Source organism: Ambystoma mexicanum, chromosome 2p (genome assembly GCF_040938575.1).
Source record: "Ambystoma mexicanum isolate Mex_15411 chromosome 2p, UKY_AmexF1_1, whole genome shotgun sequence".
Lineage (NCBI taxonomy): Eukaryota > Metazoa > Chordata > Amphibia > Caudata > Ambystomatidae > Ambystoma > Ambystoma mexicanum.
In genome coordinates, this window is record NC_090923.1 from 1,341,013,905 (window position 1) to 1,341,040,298 (window position 26,394).

At 46.5% G+C, this 26,394-nt stretch overlaps 1 protein-coding gene across 3 annotated transcripts in view; it reads left to right on the forward strand.

The window, feature by feature from the left end:
* Positions 1 to 26,394, forward strand: part of TOP3A (DNA topoisomerase III alpha) — a 1,279,921-nt gene that overhangs the window by 952,913 nt on the left and 300,614 nt on the right. For all 3 annotated transcript variants that reach the window (XM_069645692.1, XM_069645691.1, XM_069645693.1), the window contains exons 12-13: positions 16,343 to 16,528; positions 16,822 to 16,951. In XM_069645692.1, the coding sequence (XP_069501793.1) occupies positions 16,343 to 16,528; positions 16,822 to 16,951 (316 nt within the window). The remainder of the gene's footprint in view (positions 1 to 16,342; positions 16,529 to 16,821; positions 16,952 to 26,394) is intronic.

Below are 26,394 nucleotides of genomic sequence, written 5' to 3' on the forward strand. Positions count from 1 at the left end.
TGATTGGGCAGATCAACTGAAAGACTTTGCTTTTTTAAGATGGGCATTACGCAAGCTTTTTTAAGATCTTGAGATATTTTTCAGATTACGGTATAGTATTTCAGTGTTTTTTTGGCATCTATATTTAGTAGGAGGGTATACCGTAATACCAAAGTTAACAAAAAAATTGTCCGACCAAGGGCAAGGTGATGCTGGTATTTCATTAATTTTAATGGCATGACCAGCCAACCAATCCAGGGTATGGCACATAATGTGTGTTGGCTCTTGAATGAATTGTGCAAAACCCAATTCATCTAATACATCTTGCAGTTCACGCGCATTCTTGTATTCCTTATGGTTGAACCATACATTAGAAGTAAGTATTTTGCATTAGCTTTAAGGGTGGAGAGCAGAAAAGTTGAAATATTCTTCACAAAGTCTGTGGTTACAGTAGGGGGTTTGTATATTAGGAGTATATTCAGTGTGCTTTCAGCATGCAAACTAGTTTTAATACATAGAGAATCAACTCCTTCCATAACAAATTCCCTGCTTTCCCATATATTAAAAGTTAGTTTATGTATAAGAGCAACACCCCCTCCCCTGCCATCCTTCCTATCACTTCTAATCATAAAATAGCCTGGGGGAGGATGGCTAGGTTGGGGGAGGGCCCTGCTGCTATATGAGCCCAAGTCTCCGAAATAGCACAGATATCAATATTATGTTCGTCAATATGTTCAGCGATCTCTAAGGCATGTTTAACTAGGGATCTGGTGTTTATAAGGAGGAACTTAATATTGATGTGAGAGATGGGCAGCTTTTTAGGTACGTCTAGTATGTGAGTAGAGACTTCTTTCATTAAAACCTTGTCAGTTATTAGGGGATGAAAGATAAGTGGAACATCAGTAATATACATATGAGCAGATTCAGAGCTAACATTCATATTGGTCGCTAATTAATTCATTTGTGGAGAGGGGGTGGCGTCAAGAGAATTCACATGTGTGGGCTCTAAGTCAAGCAAAGCAGAATTGTAATCACAGATTTTGCCTAAAACAAGCAATTTGTTGATGTAATTTATCGAGTCCTTAAGTAAGTTTGTTTTAGTATGTATTTCAGCATTCATTTGGTGATGTTTACTTAGCGTACCTCTAGCAGCTTCCAGGGCGGCAAGGACCTCTAATAATCCCATCGTCCAAGGAATATGCGACCGGGAGAGACAAGAAGTGAATGACTACCTCCTGCCCTAGAAAAAAAACCAGGATCCGTTCCCTATCCTTGAAATTCATGATCTTCGCGATCACGGGCCTTGGAGGGGTTCCCGGGGGCAGTCTTCGAGCCAATGACCTGTGCACTCTCTCCAAATGAATCCCTGCGTCAGCATCCCTGGACCCACTTCATGCAAAAGTACGACATAGGAGGTCAGGTTGTTGTCTTCTTCGCCCTCAGGCAGTCCGAGGATCCTGATATTGCTCCTCCTGGCTTGCCCCTCGGGGTCTTCCACTCTGCGTTCCAACACACACACACTCTGTCCATCAGCTCAGACACATGAACCTCAGCCGCAGTGATGTTGGGTGTGCTTTCACACACCTGTATTTCCATGTACCCTATCCGATCCGACAATCTCCTCACCTCCATCATTGTCCGCTTGCCCCCACCACAGCGATGTTTGTCCGGCATATAGCAATGAGATTGGGGCGCAGACCGCCATCCAACAACGTACAGTCCTGTAGCAGTAGGAAGCCACCCAATGCCCCCGTTATGGTGTGGGGCTAGGTAGGGCCCCGTCCCCAGCAACAACAGGTTCCAGCACCGTCCCGAGCAGGAGTGAAGGGCAGCTGTCACCCCCACCACAGGGGCAGGCGAGGCGACTGGCCGCTAATACAACCAGGAAGCGCCTCCACACCCTCAGGCGCACTCAACACCGGTGAGCACAAAGTAGTTGTGGGCTCTTCAGGGCCGCCAGCCAGTCGGCCACCACAGCATCTCACCACTACCCCTGAAGTCCCAGTCCAGGTCCTGCCAAGGACTGACTCGAAAGGGACCCCATCTCTTCCTGAAGCCCTTCTCCATTGAACAGGCCCGGTTGACGCTTGGGAGGTGTGCAACACACCCCTCCACGCCCCAGGCCACTTCACCCGTAGGGATTGTCCCACCTATGGCCTTTTCAAGGGCCCTGCTCCCTCTTGCCGGGTGGCACCCGACTGCACTCCAGCAGTTTCAGCAGGAGCACACTTCACACAGCGGGCCCCATTCTCCCGCCCCACGCCGCTGGTCTCCAACACTGTGTGCCACCTCTGATCCACGCTGCGCTCTCTAGCTGCACAACGGCATCCGTCCTTTGCCGACGCCGTCTGCAGGCCAGGGCCTCCCTGATGATGATGATGTTGCCGGATCTTCAAATGCTGCAGGCCACCAACTCTAGGCGCCCGCGGCACTCAGGCCGGGTCCCTTGTTGTCAGCCTTCGCTCACTGTGCCCCGCTCGTGTCGGTAGCCACAGCATGCTCCACCTCGCTCACCAAAAGGCAGCGGCTGCCATCTTGTGGTCTCGGGCAGCAGCATCTCAGGCTGCGTTGTCTCACCTCCCCGCAGCTCACAGCCTCGGATTTCAGCAGCAGCCGCACCACCGCCCCAGTCAGGCAACAGTCCGACCCGAATTCACTGCCTTTCCACGCTGAATCAGACACTATAGCACATCTTTTATTAGGATCAGGCGGGAGCCCACAAGAAAGTCAGCCTCACTGCATGGCTGCAGGCCATGCCCCGGGGGTGTTTATAATGCATATTGCATGGTTTATTAACTGTTTCTGAAGTGTGTGTGGTGTAGCGACTTGCTCGTTGTTACACCATCCAATGGTAGTGTCTTATTGTATCTGTTCTGGGTGCATGTTGTTGGTTAATTTGCATGTGACATTCATTCCTTAATTCCTTGTGTTGTTTTCTGGGTTTAATCTTCCAATGCAATTTACGTAGTGGCCTAATCACGTTGTGTCTTGTAGGTTGATGGGTAAGTGATGTGTTGGTCCATACACTGGTCGTGCAACCTTGCCTGTAGGGGTGTGCGCTAAGTCATGTCTTTCCTTTTAGTGTTGTGTATTAGTAATATCCTTTTGGTATTGTTTTGTGGTGCAACAGAGGGAGAGGTGTAGTGGTCTTATGTATTGGTGTTGATGTCAAGGAACTATGGATGTGTGTGTGGCTTTGATGTCAGTGTGAACCCTGGTTGGTATGTGGTTCTATGAGTGATAGTTGAAGAGGAAATATTGGACTGGCAGGGTGGCTAGTGGTCTGTCATATATACGAAACTTATGTATCTGGATACAGCAATAAACCTACCTATACATCAAGTCATTGATCTGGCGTCCTCTTTTAACCAGGAACCCATTTCATTACACAATGCTTGTTGTCTTCAACAGAGGTCTTCAGGCGATGTGCTTTTCTTTCTTTTGGACTTGGCTCAAAACAACTCACTGAAGAATGGCTGCCGGATTGCATCCTTTTCTGCCCCAACCCACCAATGGTAAGGATCTGCCCCTTTCAAACAAGCAAGGGCTGTCCAATCCAGGTTCTTGTCCCACAGCTGCCCAGCAACAGTCATCTCCCTGGTTGGAATGTGGATTGGGACAAGATGCTCCCATCCCTCAGGATGCTGTGAAAAACCTAAAGGTGTTTCACGACTCAGTCCCCAGGAATCCCTTATTCAGGTGACCAGAGAAGGGCCATTGCTATTTTATCCCAACCCTAGGGGTGGACTAGTGAAGGAGGATCACTTTGGTAGGGGGTACTCATGGAGTGGGGATGATACAACAGAAGGGGAGACATGGTATAACCCATTTCCTGAGAGTTATTTTCCCCATATTCCCTCTACCTTTATGGGATACTACAACACCCAAAACTCCACTCCTTTCCTTATCAGACCAACTACAGAGTCGAGGAAGAGGAAGACTGAGACTAAGAAGATTACGATTACGACTAGTAACATGTACTAATAACGTCAGGCAGGGTCAGGCATTCTGTCACAATCACACACACCTGAAACTCATGGACTGTTTTCCAAACTATAAAAGGTGGAGCAAAGACAGACACGGAGAGTGAGATAGGGGCCAAGAAGGAAGGCAAGCTGGGTGGCGAGACGGAGTAGCAGCTGAGAGAAGGCTGCCGGGAGAACGGGACGGCAAGATGCTGACAGGCTGCAAATTGAGGTAGGAGGAAAGTATGGTGAGGGAGCTGTGTCTCCAAGAAGCCGGGACGGTTCAGAGAAGGGAGCTGAGGAGCCGGCTAATCCCTTTCCTCCATGTGCCAGCAAACTGCTCATTTCCCAACCCGGACGGCCAGCCCATACGAGAGGGGCAGGTGGGCAAGACCCTGACCGTGACCGGCTGAAAACAGAAGGATGTGCGAAAGCAATCACAGACGGTGAGTTTTAAAAAAGGTAGAACCCGGTTTGTGATACGCGCGATTGTGAAAGCTACAGTGTGACACACGAGGCTAAGCATTGAAAGATAAGACATCTAACTGAAAGCTTGAATGCATTTAGCCTGCGAGGGAGTCGATGAAAAACAAAGTAACGGAGCAGTGCTGTGTGAAAAGGCACGTTTTTAAAAGCTTCTTGAAAGATAACAGAACAGTGAATAATGAAAGCCATTGAAGGAAAGGGCACGAGGGAAAGAGAGCGTGCAGAGATCCCGAAAGGCTAATGTGAAAGTGAACTGTTTGTGAAACGAGGAACAGAGTTGCCGAGCGCCTGTTCTGCGAAAACACCGGCAAGAGGCACAGCCATTGAGAAATCAACACTATTGTCTGAGTGGTCACCCATGTGGGTGATAATACTATGCAGTTGAGAGGGTCTCTGAAAGGTGAACATTGTGAAAGAGAAGTACAAAGATTGGGGAAGGGAGTTCTCCCCGAGCTCTCTGAATCGGAGCTGTTTGATTGGAAAGGGTTTCAGCCATGTTGAAGTGTTTGAAGACAGGCAAGGGCAGCCTGTGAAAGTAACTAAGAAGGAACTTTGTGAATATCTGTTTGTTTGAGAATTGTGAAGTCGGGTGAGGGAAGCCCGAAAGAATCCATTTAAGAGAACTGTGATGCATATAGAACTGGCATTGAAATAGGCGAGGGAAGCCTAACAGATTTATGGAAAATCTTTGAACTGTGCATACTACCCACCTTGAAGGAACTTTGTAAGAACCCCAGTGAACTGAACTTGGAGAAAGGAGTTGTGAGCCATTTTCATTGCCATTCTGACATTCTTTTGATACTCTCTTTATTTTCATACATTTTCCCACACTTAAAGTGAGGGCAAGTATAGGTTTCTGACACAGACCTTTTCCTTTGTTTGACTGACTTGGACCATTTTATTTTACTTTGATGGTCGAGACTACTCCCATTATAGAATTGGGGCCAGCTAGGAAGTCTCCAAATCCAGTCAAACTTAATAAAGGTTTTGAAACTTGTACCTTTGTGTCTGTGTCCTTACTTGTGATACCATGCCTGCCTAACAATACACACATCTCTATTTTGACCCAGAAATACTGAGGTTTTGCCCTGAAAAGGTCTTACCGCATATGGCATTTTCTGATCTGAGAAGGTGGGAAGAGGCCAAAGGACAGGGTGAAAACTGGCATTGTGCAGCAAAATATAAAAACGAAAAAACACAGTAGGAAAATCTGCTGCCACCAGCCCGTTTTGGACACTAAGTAAAAGAAATGTTGGCGGAGTGGTGGCGAGTGGCAGTCCTGCAGGTTACTCTAGTGTGCAGAGTCTGTCTTCGCTGCCCTTTACTGTTGGAGGAGGAGTGATTCCTAATCTACCTACAAGAACCACTACAGTCCGCGGAGCGGACGTGGAGTGGCGGCGAGTGGCAGTCCTGCAGGTTATTCTAGTGTGCAGAGTCTGTCTTCGCTGCCCTTTACTGTTGGAGGAGGAGTGATTCCTAATCTACCTACAAGAACCACTACAGTCCGCGGAGCGGATGCGGAGTGCCGGCGAGTGGCAGTCCGGCAGTCATGGCAGTCGAGGCTGCGAGGACTGCCTTTGCCGTTAACTCCCCTCCGAACGAGGAGAGGCGCAGGCTGCGCAGTTCACGTCCTCAGTTGGAGTCTGACGAAGAGATGCCTTCGGAGCCCCTGTATGATCAAAGGCGTGCCACAGTGAAAAGCCCAAGAGGAAAAAAAGGAAAAACAACCAAACACGAACTATGTCAGTCGCTGAAGGACACAAGAGCAGAAGCTCCACACAACCTCCACCTTTCAGCTCCTCAGCAGGTGGTCGAAGCCCAGAAAGACCCCGTGAAGGGACCCGTGAGACCAGAAAGCACTGGAACTCCGTTGACAATCCTGGCGAACTCCGAGAAGTCTCCCCCCCCACGGCCTGCCTACGTGGTACTCCCGGAAGGGTGATCGGGTCGGCGTTGCCCAGTGGAAAGGGTCCTGGGTCACCGTTCAGAGCACCTAGAGCGCTCACGAGTTCGGAGGAAGCCGCAAGCAGTACGCCTGGTGAGGACGTCGGAGGCCGTGCTCGGCCGACTCAGGCGACTGGAATTGGAGAAATGGGGAGGGGCCGGGGGAAGCCGCTCCCGGCTCCCTCATCTCGGTCCGGGCCCTCGTCCATTGCGACACAGGAGACTCTCAGACGAGGCAACATCCGGAGGAACACCCACAGGACACGGCACTGGAACCCCCATGTGGAGGAGTGAAACAAGAAACCGGCGCGGATACCCAACAGCCACCTTCGGCTGAATTAGTGGTAATTTCAACAGTCCCGCTGATAAATTCAAACCCAAGAAAAAGACAAAGGCTTCTCCCTCTCTGCTCCACAGAATTGGAAAAACTGCCGCTGTGGGACAAAAGAACTGCAAAAGAAAGCCTGTCTCTCTGATAACCAGACCCTTAGCAAAATAACTGTCAGAGGTGACGTGCCCCTGACTACGAAGAGGGGGAAAGCTAAAAAACGAACAGCTTTTCAGTCCTCGCTAATGAGCTTTTTTAATGGCAACAACGTCCATCGTGTGCCCCGTGGAGCTGAATTAACAGACATGGAAATCGTGGAAGCAATCCAGGACTGTCCACCGATGTCTAAATACAGAAGGCTGGACCGCCAAGTGGTGTTTAATCCACCATTAACACCCCCCCCCTGCCCTACTAGCCATGTTCAACTCCCCCAAGAGACAAACTGCTTGGGGACCAACGAGCCACAGGACCCTCTGAGCAAAAATGACTCCCAGTGCAGGGGTGATGGAGAGCCGATACTCCAAGAGATCCTAGAGGCAACTGTGAAACCACCGGCCCAGCCACTCCAAAGCCCAGCCCACGTTCAAGAGCAGCTAGAAGACGAATAAACCTACCCTGATGGGGCGCCTCTAACAACCTCGGCAGAGCCCATACCAAAAGCTGCCGCTTCAGCGACCATAGAGGACGGACTACCTGTGAAGGCTACTACCACTAATCCATCCAACTTAGATATGGAACCACATAATTCACTAGGAAAAGATAACTCTGGAGCTACATCAAGGGGGAACAACGTTCTTACCTCTGTGCCGGATACCACGTCTCAACCAGATTTAACCATCAATGGACCTGGCAGCTACGGACGGGGCATAGCTGAAGAGCGTCCATCCTCTCCTTTCCAGCGAGCCCCGCACAGAGGTTTTTCCTTGGACAACTCTGTCAACAATCATCAGCAAAGAACATCGAGTGCCGCTCATCCACCACTGCTTACACCAAGGAAGTCGAATAACCATGGTTCACCATCTGTAAACGAGACTACATCGAAAAAACTGGACATCTTTGCCATCATGTCGGCTATCACAATAGCACTAGCTCCCTTTACAAAACTTTATGAATCCATGAATAACACTTTAAAAGATCATACGACACTTCCAGCAATGATAGACACAAAACTGATTTATCTAGAAGGCTATGTAATGGCACAGGAGGACCGCTAAAGACCAACCCCACCATAACTCCTTAACACAGAGTCTAGGTGGGATATCTGGCTTCCAGGATGATGGGCGATCCTCGGCCAAAACCATGAAAGACAAGGCTGAGCAAACAACTCCAGCCATCGACTTAACTACACCAAGTGAGCCGACAGACCCTTTAAGGCAAATGGACCCATCATCAACCAAAAGGTCCGCAATAGGGGGAGGAAATAGTGGGAACACGAAGTGCTACTAATTGTAGACGAGTCTGTTTGCTTACATCCTGAAAACACAGACAACCGTTCCAGATTTTTACAACAAAGGTCCCTCAACCAGAAAGAGTGACAACTGCTGGAAAGAGAGCCCTTAAACCCACGAAACCCCCAACTGTACCAATCAGTCTTAAAAGAAAAATAACCGAAGTTCAACCTCCAAAAGAATGTTTGTCTTCAAGTTACCCAGATAAACGGATAAAAACATCTGGAGAGCAAAACAAAGACCCTCAATCACCGAAATCAACAGACGACTTCATGGGAAACGAGAGCCTTATGAACATTAGTCAGCACCTAGAAGAAATAGTCCTACAAGGCCCCGCAAGTAAGACACGATCTTCCCCGGAACGAAAAGTGACATTTGTTTCCTTCCCGGACAGTCCACCTCAGAGCACAGCTGACGACAATTTGGTCCAAACCTCCTCTTTCCTGACGCTAGAAGAATGTTGCAAAAGCACATTACTACTAGGTATCGCTGAAAAAGGAGTAAGGAAAATGAAAAAAGCTTCTGGCAAACTGCAGCGAACTTCAATGAAAAAAAGGTCTTCTCGATCCCCAACTCAGGTAAACTCAGGGGAGAGAGTTCCACCGGTTAGACATAGGTCTAAAAGCTACAGAGAAAGCTTCAATCGAGTTAAAGAGATAAGGAGATCGCCAACTAACTCTCGTTCTCGAAAAATGTCTCCCTCTGAGTATCGATATTGCTCTCAGACAGAAAAATATCACAAAGCCCGAGTGGTGGCGGCGATATAAGTTAGAACAAATTGAAGGAAATCATGATGACGTGATCCTAAACAGAAGCTCTGTGTTAACCTTGTTCCACTATGTTCCTAAACTGAGGGTAATAACAACTGAAGACCTAAAGATAGTTGACCCTAGTCACAAGAATGGCAGAGCGTTAACTTACTTGTATATCTCATCTAAAACGGCCAAAGAGTTGCTAAGAGAAGAGGCAAACAAATTGCTTAGACTAGGATACGATCTCACGGATCTGAAAGAAAGCAGACAAACCCCACGAACTGAGACACGAGCCTCAATAATCCCAGAGCGTCTACTGTCCCATCAAGCAAACAGGGAAGCTAGAAACCCACAAGAGCCACATGAGAGAAACAGATGTGGTCTCAGAAAAATGTCTATCGATATTCAAATTCTTCTCCAAGACTACAAAACCATGACCAGAAACTAGAGTCGCCCCACCCAAATTTAAGGACGCAATCAAACCAAAATCAATTTTCTGACGTAAGAGCAAACAAGCATTGGCCACGGATTAAAGCTGGACAAAGTACTTACGGCAAACCAGTCTTTTTTAACGTTCCTCCTAACATGGACTCATAAACCGGAACTTGACCAGAAAACACAAGATACGCCAATGGCCATTCTAAATACTTACTGGAATCCGGCAAAAATCGGACCCGCAATCTTTTTGAAGGAACTTGAAATGGCTATTGACGAAATCCTGGCAATCCACCAAGTATCGAACCTACTAATATGTGGGGACCTAAACTCAACAGCTGCTCTGCAAAAACCTAAAAGAAACTTCACTCCAGCAGACCACAGAGGAGTGCAGTGGCTAAAGTTAATGAATTCAAGAAAGTTGCAAAACCTTGATATAGTTTTTCCCAATCCGGATCGGCCACCGACTTGGTCAAACGGGACGATTAAATCTACAATCGACCACATTTTCACCTCGAAATCATTCTTGGACCCGATTACATCCTTCGAGGTAATTCAAACCAAGGCAAGTGACCATAACCTCTTAACCACTACTTGGAAGAGCACTAACGACCCTGAGGAGAAACTGGACTACCAGCTAGAACGGAATATGCAAGGAAACAGACTCTGACTTTCGGTGAAAGATATTAACGATCTGATTAACAACTACAAAAAAATCAAAACTGAAGACCAGACCAACACGACCGACTACGGCCCTCTGCTAACAGCGTATAAAAAGCCCTGTCTAAAGACGCTCTTACTATCTGAGCCTAAAAGACACACCTACGAAACGATGCTAGTCGATAAACGACGGACCTATCGAAAAGCACTGAGAAACGCAGCAAAGCTAAACAGTGACCAAGCAAAAATCACATATCGTGCATGGTTAAGAGCTCATCGACTGAACTTATACCAACAAGATTCAGAAGCAATTATCAAGTCCATCTGCACAAAGAATCCGAGAGAATTTTGGTCACTACTAAACTCCACATCATTGAACAAGACTAGTAGTATCCAAAACGCAATCGGTGAAAAATCCTGGAGAAAGTACATTGAGGAATCCTTTAAGCTCCCTTTAGGCAGCCAAACATCAAATCCCACTGAAAATTTCACCGTCTGGGAAAAACTAGATGACCAAGAAGTAATGTATGAGTTAATAACCTCACTGAAAAATTCCAGAGCACCGGGCCCGGAGGGTATCACTAACATCGATTTAAAAGCCCACTCCGTTGCCTGGTCAATATTTATCAGCCAAGTCTTCGCAAGATGTGCAGAGTCTAAATCGTTACCTGTCTCCTGGACGTCTGGCATCATAATTCCTATCTACAAAAAAGGAGACCCCAACAACCCTTCACATTATCGACCAATTGCTTTGCTTAATCCAATTGGAAAGGTCTACGGATCACTATTGCTGAGAAGATTCCAAACTTGGGCCAACGATGCCCCGTGCAATGACCACTTTCAATCGGGGTTCAAGAAAAGCATGGGAACCACTGCCAATATCCTGACGTTAAGTGTCCTCAAAAGTAGAACGATGGAAGGAGGTCCTAGGCTATACATGGCTTTCATAGACTTTACCCAAGCTTTCGACAGAGTTGACAGGTCACTCTTATGGAACAAACTTGAAGCTTGGTCCTGCCCTAAAGGAATCTTGGAACCTATCAAATCCCTCCATACAAACACTACTGTTAGAGTCCGATTAAACTGTAAAAGGCTCTCTGTCATCTACCATTGTGACCAATAGAGGAGTCAAACAAGGGTGCCCTTTGGCCCCTTCAATCTTCTTGGCCTACATTGGAGACTATCAGTCATCGGAAGCATTAGTAAGATCTTTTCCTCCGAAGTTACGACAACAACGAATAAGCAGACTCCTCTATGCTGACGACCTAATTTTAATTGACCAGACTCCAGTAGGATTACAATGTCATCTAGACAACCTTCTGTCATATGCAACAACTAACAACCTGGAAGTAAATAAGGAAAAAAATAAAATAGTAATTCTTGAAAGAACAGAACTAAATGGTACTGTCAATCGTCAGAGATTGAAAAGTTTCAAAGCTTCAAATACCTGGGGATAACATTGGACAGTTCAAAAAAAGAATCAGCCTTGCAGGAAGCCCTCCATTCAAAAATCAGGATACTGGCTACCAAAGGCAAAGCAATCGACCAAAAGTTTGAACGGTTTTCAACAATTCCAGCTGTAAACTTCTACAAAATGAAAGCAGTACCATCAATAACCTATGGTTATTGACAACCCAAAGACAACCAGGCCTCCCTCATCAGTAACACCATGTCTGAACTAGGCTTCACACAAAAAGTATCCAGCCCCACCCATAACAAAGGGAGAACCCTTGACTAGATAGCAGACTACAACTGTGCTGTGTCAATCACTAATAACACTCCCCAATCCTGGACTGACCACCATCTCCTTTCCTTCTCCCTCGAGGCCTCAAGCCCCAAAACCAACTTGGCACTAGCTGCAGCCATCCCCACGAGAAGCAAAAAAAACATTACAGTGGAAAAATTCATCCCGCTCATTTTTCCTACGCTCAGCCAACTCCAAGACTCTAATTCCCATGACCCTCGACCCGTCCATCTTGACCAACTACAGACCGATTACCACCGTCCCATTCCTGCTCAAAATACTAGACAAGACAGCATACCTACAAATCCAAAAATATCTTGAAACTAACCACCTCCTAGGCATAAGACAATCAGGCTTCAGACCCCAACATGGGACTGAAACCGCCCTGATAGACCTGAAAGCCCAAATAGACACCCTTAGAGACAACGGGAAAATTGCATTACTACTCTTGCTAGACCTCTCTGCGGCGTTTGACCTAGTTGACCATAAAATCCTATGCAATGATTTAGACTCAGCTGCCCACTTCTCCCAAGAAGCCATTAGCTGGATTGAGTCATTCCTCAACAACAGATCTATGCGTGTCTTCTCCTCCTCCTCCTCTGCTGCCGCCGAACCCATCCCCATCACGTGTGGAGTCCCACAGGGCTCTTGCGTCTCCCCCACTCTGTACAACGTGTTCACGAAGTCCCTGTTTGACGATCTAGATGGCCTGGGTATCACCTACACCAACTACGCCGATGATACACAGATCCTCATCCCGTTGACGGGAGATTACAGCCAGGATTTGGCCTTGGTGAACAAGGTGTATCTCATCATCCAGGCATGGATGGCTTCGCACAGTCTATGCCTGAATGATGACAAAACTGAACTCATCATCCTTGGTTCCACCTCCAATCTAACCAAACTCGACCACAACTACGCTAACTTCATCATAGATGGGAACCTAATCAAGGTTTCCAAAGAAGTGAAAACTCTAGGAATATACCTCGACTCCTCCCTAACCTTCCACAAACAGGTTAGCTTGATGGCATCCTCCACGGCCTACACATGTAAGCTTATAAGAGCAGCCAAACCCTTCCTTTCCACCCAGAGTTGCATTACACTAGCCAGAGCCCTGGTATTATCCAAACTGGACTATTGTAATGCACTCTACATAGGAGCCAGCAAGCAAATCACTAACAAAATTCAGACGCTTCAAAAGCAACCTGTAACCAAGCTTTGAATAACCATGCTGCTCATGCGCCCTCATACCCTCGGGTCTGGTGTGCAATACAAATCAATAAACTAAACTAATCTAAACTATGAAGCGGAAGCCATGTTACTGCTACCGATCGATATATGGCCGAAATTGGAAGCTTACTATTGGAGAACAGTTCTTGGCCTACCCTCTTCTACACCAGTAGCCTTGATCCCCAGAGAGCTGAGCCTTCTGTCCTTACAAGGGACTATAAACTGCAACTCCTTGACACTATACAGAAAATGCCTGTTACCCACGAGCCCACTGCTGTACAAACTAATAAAAACTGAGCTGGTAACAGGCACAAATAAGATGCTACAAACCTGGAGGAAAGACACACTCGCCCTTCTGAAATCAATTGAGAGCGACGAGGAGGAACTGCTCCTAAATCCGACAAAGATCCAGAGGAAAATTAAAGAACTAGACTGGATACAGACCCTGTAAAAAGCCTCTGAAAACAAACTAACTCTCCATCTGCCCTCAAACATAAAAAAAACTGAATGAACTTCAGGGCTACATCAAACAATTTCCGAGCAGACAAGCCAGAAATTGCCTCCTAAGAGCGAGGCTTAACCTCGTTCCAACTAACAAAATCAAAGCTATTTGATGACTTTCAGACACAAGCAATTGTAGACTCTGTCATAAAACAAACGAAAAGGAAACAATACGTCATCTTCTCCACAGCTGCACGGAAACAGAAAAACTCAGGACATATTACATGCAATATTTTGCGTCTGAGCCTTCATTGGAGCCGGAACACTGCTGGTGGTCAAGGATGATCAGTGGCGACAAGCCGACGTGGCTAATGGCAACATCAAAAATACTCCAACATGTGATGATCCAACTCGAAAACTCTCCTTAAACAATGGAATCTGCTAAATAACACAAATATTTTCTAAGCTGTTAGTCTCTACTACACCACATTCGTAGACATGCTCCAAAAAGGAGAAATGATAAAAGGGCCGATGGTCGGCTGAAAACTCCAGTTAATCATAAGAAAATTAATCCGAAAGCCACTTGGAGCCATAGTCAACGCTTTGTACAAATCATTCATTTGATTAAAACAATAAAAAACAAAAAAAAACAAAAAAGAAATGTTACAAAAGTAAAAAGGAGACAAAGCATCTCTGCTGCACTTCACTTTAAAGTGATGTAGCACCCTGGGCGGGGGACACAGCCAATAAGGTTCTGCAAATCATGGGCTGAAACATCTGATCTCAGCCAGTGTTCCACAGAACCTGCCGGCTGCCTCCCCCACCCCACAGCGCCATCTTCCTGCCCCCATTTCTTTTTTTTAACTATTGGCCAACCGCCCCGTCCCCTGGCCCACTCACCTGATTGTTGCGGCAGTGGCAAACCCACAGCCGCCGCTTGACTGCCTCTCATTTTTCCAGCCCACAATGGTAATGAAAGAGGGGCACTGTATGGATCCCTGCCTTCAATTACAATGGTGGCCATCTTAGCAAAGGATTTTCATTCATTGAACGGGACGCGCGCAGCATCCCCGGTCAATGAATGAAAATCCTTTTTTACATTTCTTTTAACATCCTGGGTTATTGCTTTGGTAACTCGGGATGCTAATGGCGTAAACACCCTGTTCCAAGGGCTGGGTGGGGTGGGGGAGGAACGTTCCAGTGCTCTTGTTATAGGCCCTACTTTGCTCGTGCCTATAACTTGGGCTGCCGGGCCGTTACCCCCTGTTCCAGCCCTTGGAACGTGGTGATAACGCCATAGTAAAACAACTATGGAATCTCACAAAGGGGACAGGGTCCCTTGTACTGGTAGCCATATGGACTGAACAGTGCCCCAAAAGATATGAGCTGAGCAAGGAAAGTGTAGTAGAAAGGCTTTACTTACCTCAGGTCAGGACAGGTTTTAAGACATAGCAAAAAGGTGGGAAGAGAGGGGTTCCATTGATGTCAATGGAGGGAAGGCTGCAAAAAGAAAATATTTCCTAACAACCCAAGACCCGAAGGGGAAGTGTACAGACAGAATTTCATTGTGGGGCTTTAGCTCCTTACCTTTTTGGGTGTCCTAAACCTTTCGCTAGCTCCAAGGTTGGTTCAATGTTTCTTTTTTGAGTGACTTGTTAGGAAAGATTTTCTTTCCCCGGATCTTTTTTGAGACTGAGACCAAAGGCCACGAGAAGGGAAACATTCTCTTGTCCCACTGAGAAAGTGAACATTGTTTAATATTGTTTTGGAACTTAATGACCTGGGCGAGGGAGTAATTCCGCCAGGCTGTTTGAGACTGTCATCCAGGAGAAGGAAGACATTCTCATGGCCCACCAAGTAAACATTTGTGTGGAGACTTAACCCAGGAGAAGGGAGGCATTCTCCTCGGATCAGAACACTACTGCGTTATTCTTTAGGTTATAGTACAAGGGTCAGAAGTAGGATTTTCTTGACACGGGACGGTGGTCACTTTTACTTTAACAGACATCCTGACAGTCACGTTATATCTTTAGTTGAGGCAGGGAAACCCCTCTTAGGAATAGGGAAAGATAGGTTTTCTCTTGCTTTACTTAAGCAGTAGACCACAAGGACGGGAAGTATTACGGGGGGTAATGCCCCTGGGATGGGAGTTACAAACCAGAGGGGTTTAATGTAGCCTCAGGGGCATTACCCGACTGGTAATGCCCCCCCTCCAAGGCTTCTATTGCTGTTAGTACCCCAGCACATTGTACTGGGGTACTAATAATATTTTTACTCGAGTTGACAAACGGTGTGTAAACCGTTGGTCAACTCAAGCAAAAAAAAGCAAAACGGCCGCCAGGGATCATGGAGAAAGGGACTACACGTAGTCCCTTCTCCCTTTCCATGACGGCCATTAAAAAGATATGAAAAAAGAAAATAAACAAATTGGCGGCCATGGATTGGGGCAAAGGGACTACACATTGTCCCTTCTCCCTTTCCATGGCGGCCAGACGAAGAAAGGGGAAGGAACTTGAGGGGCGCGGCGTGCGTCCCTCGAAGGCAGGCAAGTCTTTGTTGTGCTGGTAACGACCCGGCGAGGGCCAGTCAGATCGTTTGTTACAATATGATTGTCCCTCACGTAGACCTAATACCTAATAAAAGTCTTTAGCCACAAACATGACACCTTTGTCTGAGTCCTTCTTCTGCACCCTTACAGTTCACTGAAATTAACTGCTTGTTGGAAGGGGAGTAGGTTTAGGACTGAAGGATGGCTTGCTGTCAACATTCAAAGGAAATAAGAGTGCAAGTATTGTTTTTTCTGTGAAGCACCAACTAATTCCCAATTGTGCTGGTAAATTATACAACACGCAATCTGGCGTGCTCTTTTGTCTTCATATGTTGTCTGCTGAGTTTTGTAATCTCCTTACTTTCTCTGTCTCTCATTTTAGGGGAATGAGCAGCGGATATACGAATTCATTGTACGCCATTTCCTGGCTTGCTGCTCCCAAGATGCTCAGGGCATGGAAACCACGGTGGAGATTGACATTGCAGCTGAGCGCTTTGTGGCTCATGGGCTGATGATCATTGCCAGGAACTATCTTGATGTTTACCCTTACGACAAGTGGAACACCAAGGTGACCCTCTTAATTTTGCTAGGGTGGGAGGCTCTTTTGCAGAAATATATGCCTCAGCAAATCTTAGTTTTTCTGAATGCACTATGGCAAAGGTATCTACTTGTTTACTACCAACAGGCTATCTTCATATGGAATATCTGTTGTAGCCTGTTTTGGGTAGTATCATAAGATCCAGAATGTATGTGAGAGCAGTACAGTTGTGAGCTCCTTTTTGTCATTTCCTTCTTTATTAAATATAGTTGTTGTATATGTGCTCTATAGGTGAATTACAATGTACATTATGTTCCATGTAGGTCATACCAGTGTATGAAATGGGCTCACAGTTCCAGCCCACCACAATTGAGATGGTAGATGGCGAGACTAGCCCCCCGCAGCTCCTGACAGAAGCTGATCTTATTGCGCTCATGGAAAAACACGGCATTGGTATGTTAAAGGACAAAGCAACAAATGAAAGCACAGGACGAGCTTGACCTGAAGTTTTGCATGCAGTCTGATGGGATAAAGAGGTCCTTTCATGGAGTTCAAATCAAATTGCGTAATACAAGATTATTGGCTACCAGTAATCTTCTTAGAATAGCTATAAATTGCATAGGTGTCTTTCACTTTTGCTCAGATTGGATTTAGTTTCTGTTGGTGAGCGCTTAGTCCAAAATGAGTGGGTCTGTATGAATGAAAGGTTATGCATGCTTGTTAATTAACTTCTAAAAATTGTTGCAGATTACCTGGAAAAGTGGTATAGAAGCCCTAAACTAGTGCATGGTTCAAATGTGACAAAGAGCAACTTTTATATTGCTATTGATCATGCCTACATTTTTTTGGTTTACTTTTTCATTGGATCTCGATACACTGAGAAGACATCCCATGGTTCCAATTATGTCTGTGTGATTTCAAAGAATCTAACATCACATACTTCACATTGCCAATATTAATTTCTCATAGAGCTCAAGTTTGCAAATCTAGATCTCTGTAGAAAGTGGGAAGAGGAGGTGAAGACAGAGAAAGGGAAATAAATGCCACCAGTAGGATACTTTACATAGCTCTTTCTTTCTGTAATCTTTACCCAGGATGCCATCCAAGTAGATAACTGGGATGGTGTGCTGGTTGCATGCAGTTCCTGTAGACTTGAAGGACACATAGTGTCACTTTAGTAAAACCATAGTGAAGGTTATATGACGCTTTAGGAACTTCGGCCAACCCCAAATTAGGGTACATTAGCGTAGGCATGAGAACATAGATGACATTTCATTGATGTTTCCATAGGAGAGTGGAAAGGCACCAATATTTCACTTTCAGGTGAATTGAATTTTCTATGGACCCAACACAACAGACTTTCAGGCCAAATCTTGAGATGTCCTACTCTTCCTTTTGAGCTTTTTGTCATGGTAGTAGACCCCATAGGAAACTGGTACAGGCAAAATATAATTTTCACTTTCTCAAGATGTATCTATAATTCCAGCATGCGCATTATACAATACCCACAAACGCAAAGTAAAATGCAAACTATACGGTGGTCAGATTTCTATTTTAGGGGTTGCTTTTGCTAAATGAGTTCCAAAAAAATGTTGCTGGAACTCTTGGTTTTTAGAGTTTGTTTTGTTGTCTGAAGGATCCGCTGAAGTTATCCTGCAGCTGCATCTGCTTTTTGGTATGCTTACCTAGGTAGCATGTAAACACTCATTCTATCTGTATTTAAGTTTTCAAACCCAGAAAATGTGTTGGGGGAATAGGTTGGTGGTAGCTGTACATTTTGTTTTTGACCACACCATCCTGTAGCCTTTTTAACATGTTGGTAACGAAATGCCCAAGTATGTTAAGCAATGGGCTACCAATGGATTTACAAAATCTTACACCCTGGATGTTTGCTTTTTCAGTCGCTTTCTTTTTCTGTGGGCCACAATGAATGGCTAAAATGGCTGTTCTGCATATGTGGGATCAGGGCAGAGCCTACTAGCGTCCCATCTGTATGAATGGTACATTGTTTAGGCTGGACAAGGGTTTCCTAGTCTTAATGCATGTGGGTGGTTGTGCCTGACTATATGGAGTTTGGCTGGCCAATCCTTGAAAGGTGGGCACCAAATCATTAAATGGTGCAGGGCTGTGGATTGGTGGGCAGAGTTACCCATGTTTGTTTGTAACTGGGGAATCCAGCAATTCATTCCTGAAAACCTACTTGAAAGATTGCTGGGGAGGAGGTAGGTCCTTGAAGATTCTGGTGCTGCTTTGCCGGCTAAATCCTAGCTTCACCCTGGCTGAAGAATCTTGCTGCACGGTCGTCTTCTGTTTCCATCCGGCGGCCTCCTGTGCTGGAACCTCCATGCCTGCAGTCTCTGGTCAACCCCGGAAGCCTACCTGTCTCTGTGGAACTCACTGGACCAAAGGTGTGATCTCCGTGCTGCCTGGCTTGAAACTGAATGGCCTACTGCGGCTTGCCTAATTCCTTCTCCATTGTGGGACATCTTTTCTTACACTCCTACAGCTGCTTCTCATCATAGCACTGTTCACACTGCCTCTGGGGGGCTTTTTGAATTCCACCTGAGCCCTGCCTTAAAAGGTCACTTCTGACACTACCTGAGGATTCAAGATGGCCACCGGCAGGAAGTAGATGCAGCATGAGGAGCTCTGCTCGTTGTCCTAATAAAATAAGCATGTCCCAAAGGAGCTGAAAGTATGCACCCCTTCCATCCATCCCCTGAGAGGTGGCAACCCCCAGGGGTGTGTTTGGCAAACCGCGCTGACTGGAAGAAGAGACTGGCTGTGTTGATGCTTAGCACCAGGCAGAGAGCCAGGTGATAGAGACGGAAGGGGAATTCTCAAGCCATGTCACACCCCTGGAGTATCTCACTACTCCTTCATGATCACGGAAGCCAAATGTAGTTGACCCCTCCCACCTCGGTTGGCACGGGCTCCTGATTCTTGCTAACAAGTAACCTTGAAACAGCCAATGGAGGAGGGAAGAGGGTTAGAGAGAAGTTGTGGATAGTGAAGGGGGTGTTAGGGTAACCGCATAAAGGGTTAGGATTTTTGTAATGGATGGGTAGTGGGGTTAGAAAGGGAAGAAGCACACACAACATAGATCATGATAAAACAAGAATAACCCTCTTAATCTTTGAGTTTCTAAATCCTGACACACTCTCCTAATCCACAGAACACACTCCTCCTTATTTAGGAATGGGGTTGCATGATATTCTTACATTCAATGAATCATAACTTAGCGACTAACATAAGCACATAGCACCCAGGTACCTGGACAAAGCAATAGCACAAACAGAAACAAGAACTTCAGCATGACACTTAGCACATGAAATATCATTGCACAACCTGACCAAATAGGCTCCTGAAAATGCTTGCAACTGGAGTTATTTCCACCACTCCATACGTCTCCCAAAAGCACAATATGCGTGTAGCAAGCGGCAACAGACAAACATAACATGCCATCAACATAGGTCTTAATTCAGCATTCTTCCCAGTAGCGTTAATACGCTTCCAGCAGCGTTCTTTCCCTGAGTAGCGTTCATGCGCTTCCAACAATGTTCTTTACCCCGAGCAGGGTTTATGCGCCTCTGTATTTGTCTCTCCGCCCTCCAGCCTGCGTTGTTGTTCACAACTACAAAATTGCGCCTCTTAACTGAGGGCTGGGGGGGCCGGATTGCACCACCCCAGGTGAAGATGAACTCGTGTTGAAGCAGGGAAACCCTGCTTTTCATCAGCATTTGTCTCTCATGCAGTGCGGGAGGGATAGCAGGTGTAGCCTGTCATTCCTCTCTGCGTCTCCAACACGCCATCCTCCTCCAAACACTCAGCAGCAAACCTCCCGGTCCTCCTCCATGTTCTCCCCGTTCCGTGCCTGCAAACGCTAAAATCACCTACAAGCAGCACAGGACGAGGAGGAGTTTTATAGATGCCAGCATTTTGCGCACTCCCAACGCCCAATGGAAATGAAATCTTTTGGGCTTCCCGGCCCATGAATAGAGTTTCCTGTGTGTTTCTGCTCCAATAGCCCCATGATACACCCCCAATCCCCATTTCCTCACAAGCCGTGATCTCACAGCGGGAGCAGTGATGCAAAGTGTGTGCATGTCGAGGACCTCGCTGGGTGTAATTGGACCCCTGTACAGAGCTGCAGCGGAGGCAGCGTTGGACGCTGGGAGGCTAGCGACACAGGGTCACTGTGCCCATGAAGCGAAGCGCCTTTGGAGGACCACTGGAAGGAGCAACGGCATCTCTGATGACCTAGAGCGGTACCGCCTCCGGTATGATGACGAAGTTGGATCTTCAACAAGGACTTCTAGAAAGTGTTTATGGTGTCCTTCCAGGTGCAATTCCAATCATTGAAAACGGACCTGACCAGAACTGTAGCAGAAATTAAAGTAGAGATTGCAAAACTGGGAGAAAGGACTGGCACCCTGGAACTGGGTTTGCAAGACACTAGCGAAGAGAGGCAGGCAAACAGCAATCTACTGCAACATCTACGAAGAATATCACGCAACTTGAGGAATGAAAATACAGGGAAGGTTAAGGTACACAATTTGGTTGAGGCAACGAGCAGAGGCTGTCGATCTGCTCTCTAGATTACACATGAGGGTGAGGACACCCAGGGGTTGGGGGGTGATTGGAGAGGATGGGGAGGTCGGCACCTCAGCAGAGGTGGTGAGTAGGTGTCGAGGGTTGAAGGGGGGATCTGGGCGATGTGGGAAGGGGCAGGGATAGGGAGGAGATCCCAGGGGTAGCGGAGGGAGAAGCAGCACGCAGGGGGTACAAGAATGACAACACAGATGAGGCAAGTTCTGAGGACTGGAGCGGGTTAGGGGGAAAGAGGTGTATATGCCAGTTTCAAGAGCTTAACATTAACTGTGAGTTGACTAAACTCCCCTCTTAAGAGGAGAAAGTTGGATCTGTTGGATCACAAACCAGATGTAGGGGCGCTACTTGAAAACCATCTGCTGCGTCGGGACCAGGGAAGAATACGATTAAACATATAAACTGCATGCCTCAGCCAAGACCAAAACCGAAGGGGTCCTATTGGCATTTAGAGAGGGAAATGATGTTCAAATTGACAAAACACTGGAGGATGGAGATAGCCAAAATGTGGTAACTGGGGGAAGCATAGGAGGAATGTTATTCACAATGTCGTCAATCTGTGCCCTGAATGCAGGTCAGGAGCAGTTCATTGAAGGCTTTCTCAGCCACTTGGAGGAGTGTACGAGGGGTTAATACTAATGGGAGACTTCAACTTGGCTTGGTCCCAGGAATTGGATGGGCGCTCGAATAGGACTCAGGGGAGCGAGACAGTGTATATTGCCATGAAGAATACATTTGCAGGCCTGTTCCTGAGAGACATTTGGAGGGAACTGAAAAGGGAGGTAACTCGGCTATACCTTCCAACCTGCATAAAACTCAGTCGCGGATAGACTATATGGTCCTCCCGTAACACTGAATCTGCCGCCTGACTTCCCGGTACCACCGGGACATTACAAGCTCCGGCGGAGTAGGAAGTCGGCGGCAGATTTTGTAAGTCCCCATTCCATAGAATCCCATAGACTGATAGTGTGGCGGTCCAGAAACAAGGGTGCCGGTAAGCTTACCGGCACCCTTGTGCCCGGACTGCCACACTCGTAATGAAACCCTATATATGGGTGTCAACTACACTATTGGGAAATGTGGCCGACCATGCTCTGGTCTCGGAGGAGCTACACCCTCTGGAAGGAGAGACTCCTTCTGGCGCTGGTCGGTCCCACTTGACCTGATCATCGATCCAGTCCTCTGGGATGTGATGGAGAATTCAATCTCCAGTTTCTTTGAGGATAACAGAGTCAACTCTGCTACGGAGCCAGTGAGGTGGGATCCGTTTAAAGAGGTGTTATGAGGGGAGTTTATATTGTTTATGGCTTGGAGGAGAAACAGATGAAGGCCCTGAAGACACAACTAGAGAAGGAACGGGAGAAAAGGATGATGAAGGTGCAAACTTCCCCTTGCAGAGAGACTTACAGAGAAACCACTGGGCATCTAAATCTGTTACATGCTAAAAGGGCTGAAAAGGCATTGTGTAAAACTAGACAGAACTTCTACGTGGGAGTGAAGAAGACGGAAAGAATGCTCTTAAATCTTCTTCGGGAGCTTAAAGGGTCTAGATAATCGACTCTATCACAGATAATAAGGGTAAAAACTTGTGCCCGGACTGCCACACTCGTAATGAAACCCTATATATGGGTGTCAACTACACTATTAGGAAATGTAGCCGACCATGCTCTGGTCTCGGAGGAGCTACACCCCCTGGAAGGAGAGACTCCTTCTGGCGCTGGTCGGTCCCACTTGACCTGATCATCGATCCAGTCCTCTGGGATGTGATGGAGAATTCAATCTCCAGTTTCTTTGAGGCTACGGAGCCAGTGAGGTGGGATTTGGCTTGGAGGAGAAACAGATGAAGGCCCTGAAGACACAACTAGAGAAGGAACGGGAGAAAAGGATGATGAAGGTGCAAACTTCTCCCTGCAGAGAGACTTACAGAGAAACCACTGGGCCTCTAAATCTGTTACATGCTAAAAGGGCTGAAAAGGCATTGTGTAACACTAGACAGAACTTCTACGTGGGAGTGAAGAAGACGGAAAGAATGTTCTTAAATCTTCTTTGGGAGCTTAAAGGGTCTAGATAATCGGCTCTATCACAGATAATAAGGGTAAAACCGTGGCACGCATCAGTGCTTTCGATAACTTCTGTGGCACTCTATAGAGATTGGAAAATCCAGAAGGGATTCCATAAAGGGACTATCTAAAACAATTAAAGCTCCTTACTCTCAATGGTGACAATAGAGGAGAGTTAGATAGGTAATTTCCGAAGAGGAGGTATGGCGGGTGTGAAATCCCTCCCTTTGAATAAAGCACTGGGCCAGATGGTATCTTGGTGGATTTTTATAAGGCCTTTGGTCGGGTCTTGGTACTGATTCTGATTCTAGCCAGTCGGATTAACTTTTTTCGCACCAGCGGGCAAATAGCACCAACCATGGAGGAAGCCAAAATAATACTATTACCAAATGCCAATGAGGACCCGATTAAGTGTGTCTCCTACCGCCCGATAAACATTGACACCGAGATTTATACCTGCATTCTGGCAAATAGGCTGGATCTGGTCCTTCCAACTCTGATCCAGCCAGACCAGTGTGGCTTCATTAAAGGCAGACAGACCTTTGACAGCATTACAAGTGTGGCACATTTGATGAAAAAAGTGAAGCATAGCAATATCCCAGCAGTGTTGCTTTCCCTGGACGCCAAAACGGCATTCAACCCATGGAGTGGTCCTTCCTCTTCAGCACATTGATGAGAATGGGCTTTGGAGAAGGCTTCATAAAGATGGTGAGGGCTGACTCTGTTGCACCATCGGATAGGTTGTTCATAAATGGCTCTGTATTGGAAGCGATAGATCTCCATGGGGGTACTAAGCAAGGTTGTACCCTCTGTGAGGGGTCAGAAATGAGTGCCGGACACAAGGTTGTAATGTTTATGTCAAAGATATTTATTAAATGAAAAGGGTTGGGGAAAATACTTCTCTGATCCTATGCTAAAGAGTAGTTTCCCTACCAATAAACCAAAACTAAGGATCTGTCTGTGTCACAATGTCAATAACTGAAAAGCCGTCCATGTGTCCAAAATGACATATCCTGACCCTCCCCCTACAAATAAAACAATAAAAATATCTAAGGAAAATATCTACAGCTCGAAACTGGCAAAACATGTTTACAACTGAGGGAAGAATAATTCCAACAAAAATATTCTCCGAGGTTGAAACCATTGGTTCCAGGGGGTGGATCCCTCCGCCTGGATTCTTAAGTAGAGTGAAAACAATTTTTTACTAGCAGTTCCTTTGTTTCCTGTTTTGCTTCACAAGGTTCACATTTAAACAGTAACTTCTGTGACTGTCTTTCCTTAATGTAACTTTCTCCCTGATTTGGAAGATCAACATCAATATTTCCTTGATTCAGAAAATAAACAACAATCTTTCCTTGGTTCATAAAATAAACACCCATCTTTTCTTAGTTTAGAGAACAAACACCAATCTGTCCTTGGTTCAGAAAATAACCACCAGTCTTTCCTTGGTCCAGCCAAGAGTGTGTCTTTTAATATTTATGGAGCTTGGAAATTGCCTGGTGCACCCTCCTGCCAGGTTTCCTTATGCAATATCAACTGCCTGGTGTACTCGCCTGCCAGGACTTGCCTGGTATCTTGCTTGCCAGGACTTCTCATGCGCTTTACAGTTCTCAGTGTTACCAATACTGTATCTATTGTTCTTGGTTCTTAAGTAGGTTTGTGCTAAGGTTTGTTAAAGGTTTCCCGCACATTTGCACTTTAGTTATTCATATTTCATTGGGGGTTGTACTTTGCTTTTTCTGCATTCAAACAATTCTTCAATGGTATTACGTTCAAACTGTTGTTGGCGCAGTTGCCGGAACTCCGTGGGGTCCCCACTGGCTTCGGGTAGAATCACCAGCTTTGTCCAGCGTCTCCGGTCCAGTTTGCGTGTCTGCGGTGTGCTGCTTTGACCTGCTTTCCGAAACTGGAGGGCGTAGATGTTCTGCCGGCTTCCCTCACACTCACACGCCTGCTTTCCTGCAGCTCCCAGAAATGAGAACGCCACCTTCTTGACTTGCTGAACACCCAGGGCCTTTTTCGCGGTCCCAGTGTCTCAACAGCACTTCTGTCTCGAGTACGGCATCTCTCTCTCTCTAACCGCAGTGGCCTTCTCTGATCTGCCACACCGGTACTTGATCTTCGCATCTCTGAGCTCGGGGACAGGAGCCAACGTCTCCTCCTGCACTGCCTCTGCTGCAGCCTGCATGGGACACTCTCTCTGTGGCTTCCCTTTAACGCCCAGGGGTCCCCCTTCTTTCAGGAGGGGCCAAACTGGTGCTCTTGGCTCCGCCAGCTCTTCCCAGCTCCCTTTTGGCAGTTGGGGTGCAAGGGTTCCCTTCTCCTCTTGCCCAAACATTAGTTCACAGTTCCTTCCCTTCTGTCAATCTAATCCTGCAGCCAGGTCCTCCAGGAAAGGGCCTCTTGCACACTTCTGAGTCTTTTCGTCTTTTTATATTGGCTATGGCCAGTAGGATTTGGGGAAGGGCTAGACTGCTGATAGTGGGAAGTGATCTTCATTACTCCACTCCTTCGTCCCAGTGTTGTGAGGATTGTGGCAATAGTAGTCTCCTTTTGCAAAAACTGAATACATGTTTGCCAGAGCTTTTAAAGTCAAACTATGTTTGGAAGAAGAATATGTGGAGCTGGGAAAAGTGTCTTTCATAATTGTACAAGGCTGGTTTTTTGAGAGTTAGCTTTTAGAATGTGAATAAAGGTTTCTGCTACTCTCCATCGATGAGAGAGAAGATATCACAATGGGCCACTAAACTGTCACAAATGGGGGACTCATCCTGAAAGGGGAAAGGCAATAGTGTGTCTCACCCGATGTCGTCAGCATATCTCCCCAGAGGTTGTCTCCATACATGTGATCTTCCCTCATACAGCCACGTCCCTACGTCCCTTGGCCACATGGGAGGGGGTCACTGCCGGAAAACGGGGATGAGTCCATCAAATTCATCACATACCCTTTCCCTTAAGACATGGTTTGCCGCATAAGGGCTACTTTCTAGATCATAAATTGGGGCTTCCCCTGGGAGGATGGCTTTCCCTTCAAATGTGGTCTTCTGTTACAAAATTGGGTGTTCTGGTTCCTTTAGGTAGGGGGAGTCCAACCTTGTGCATTCCTATTCTTATCTGAGCCACCTGTGATACCCATTGATCAAATCGGGACAATTCGCCCCCCAAGACTAACTGGGCTGTCAAGTTGGGAACTATGGCCACAGTGATTTTCATTTCTTTTTCCAGGAT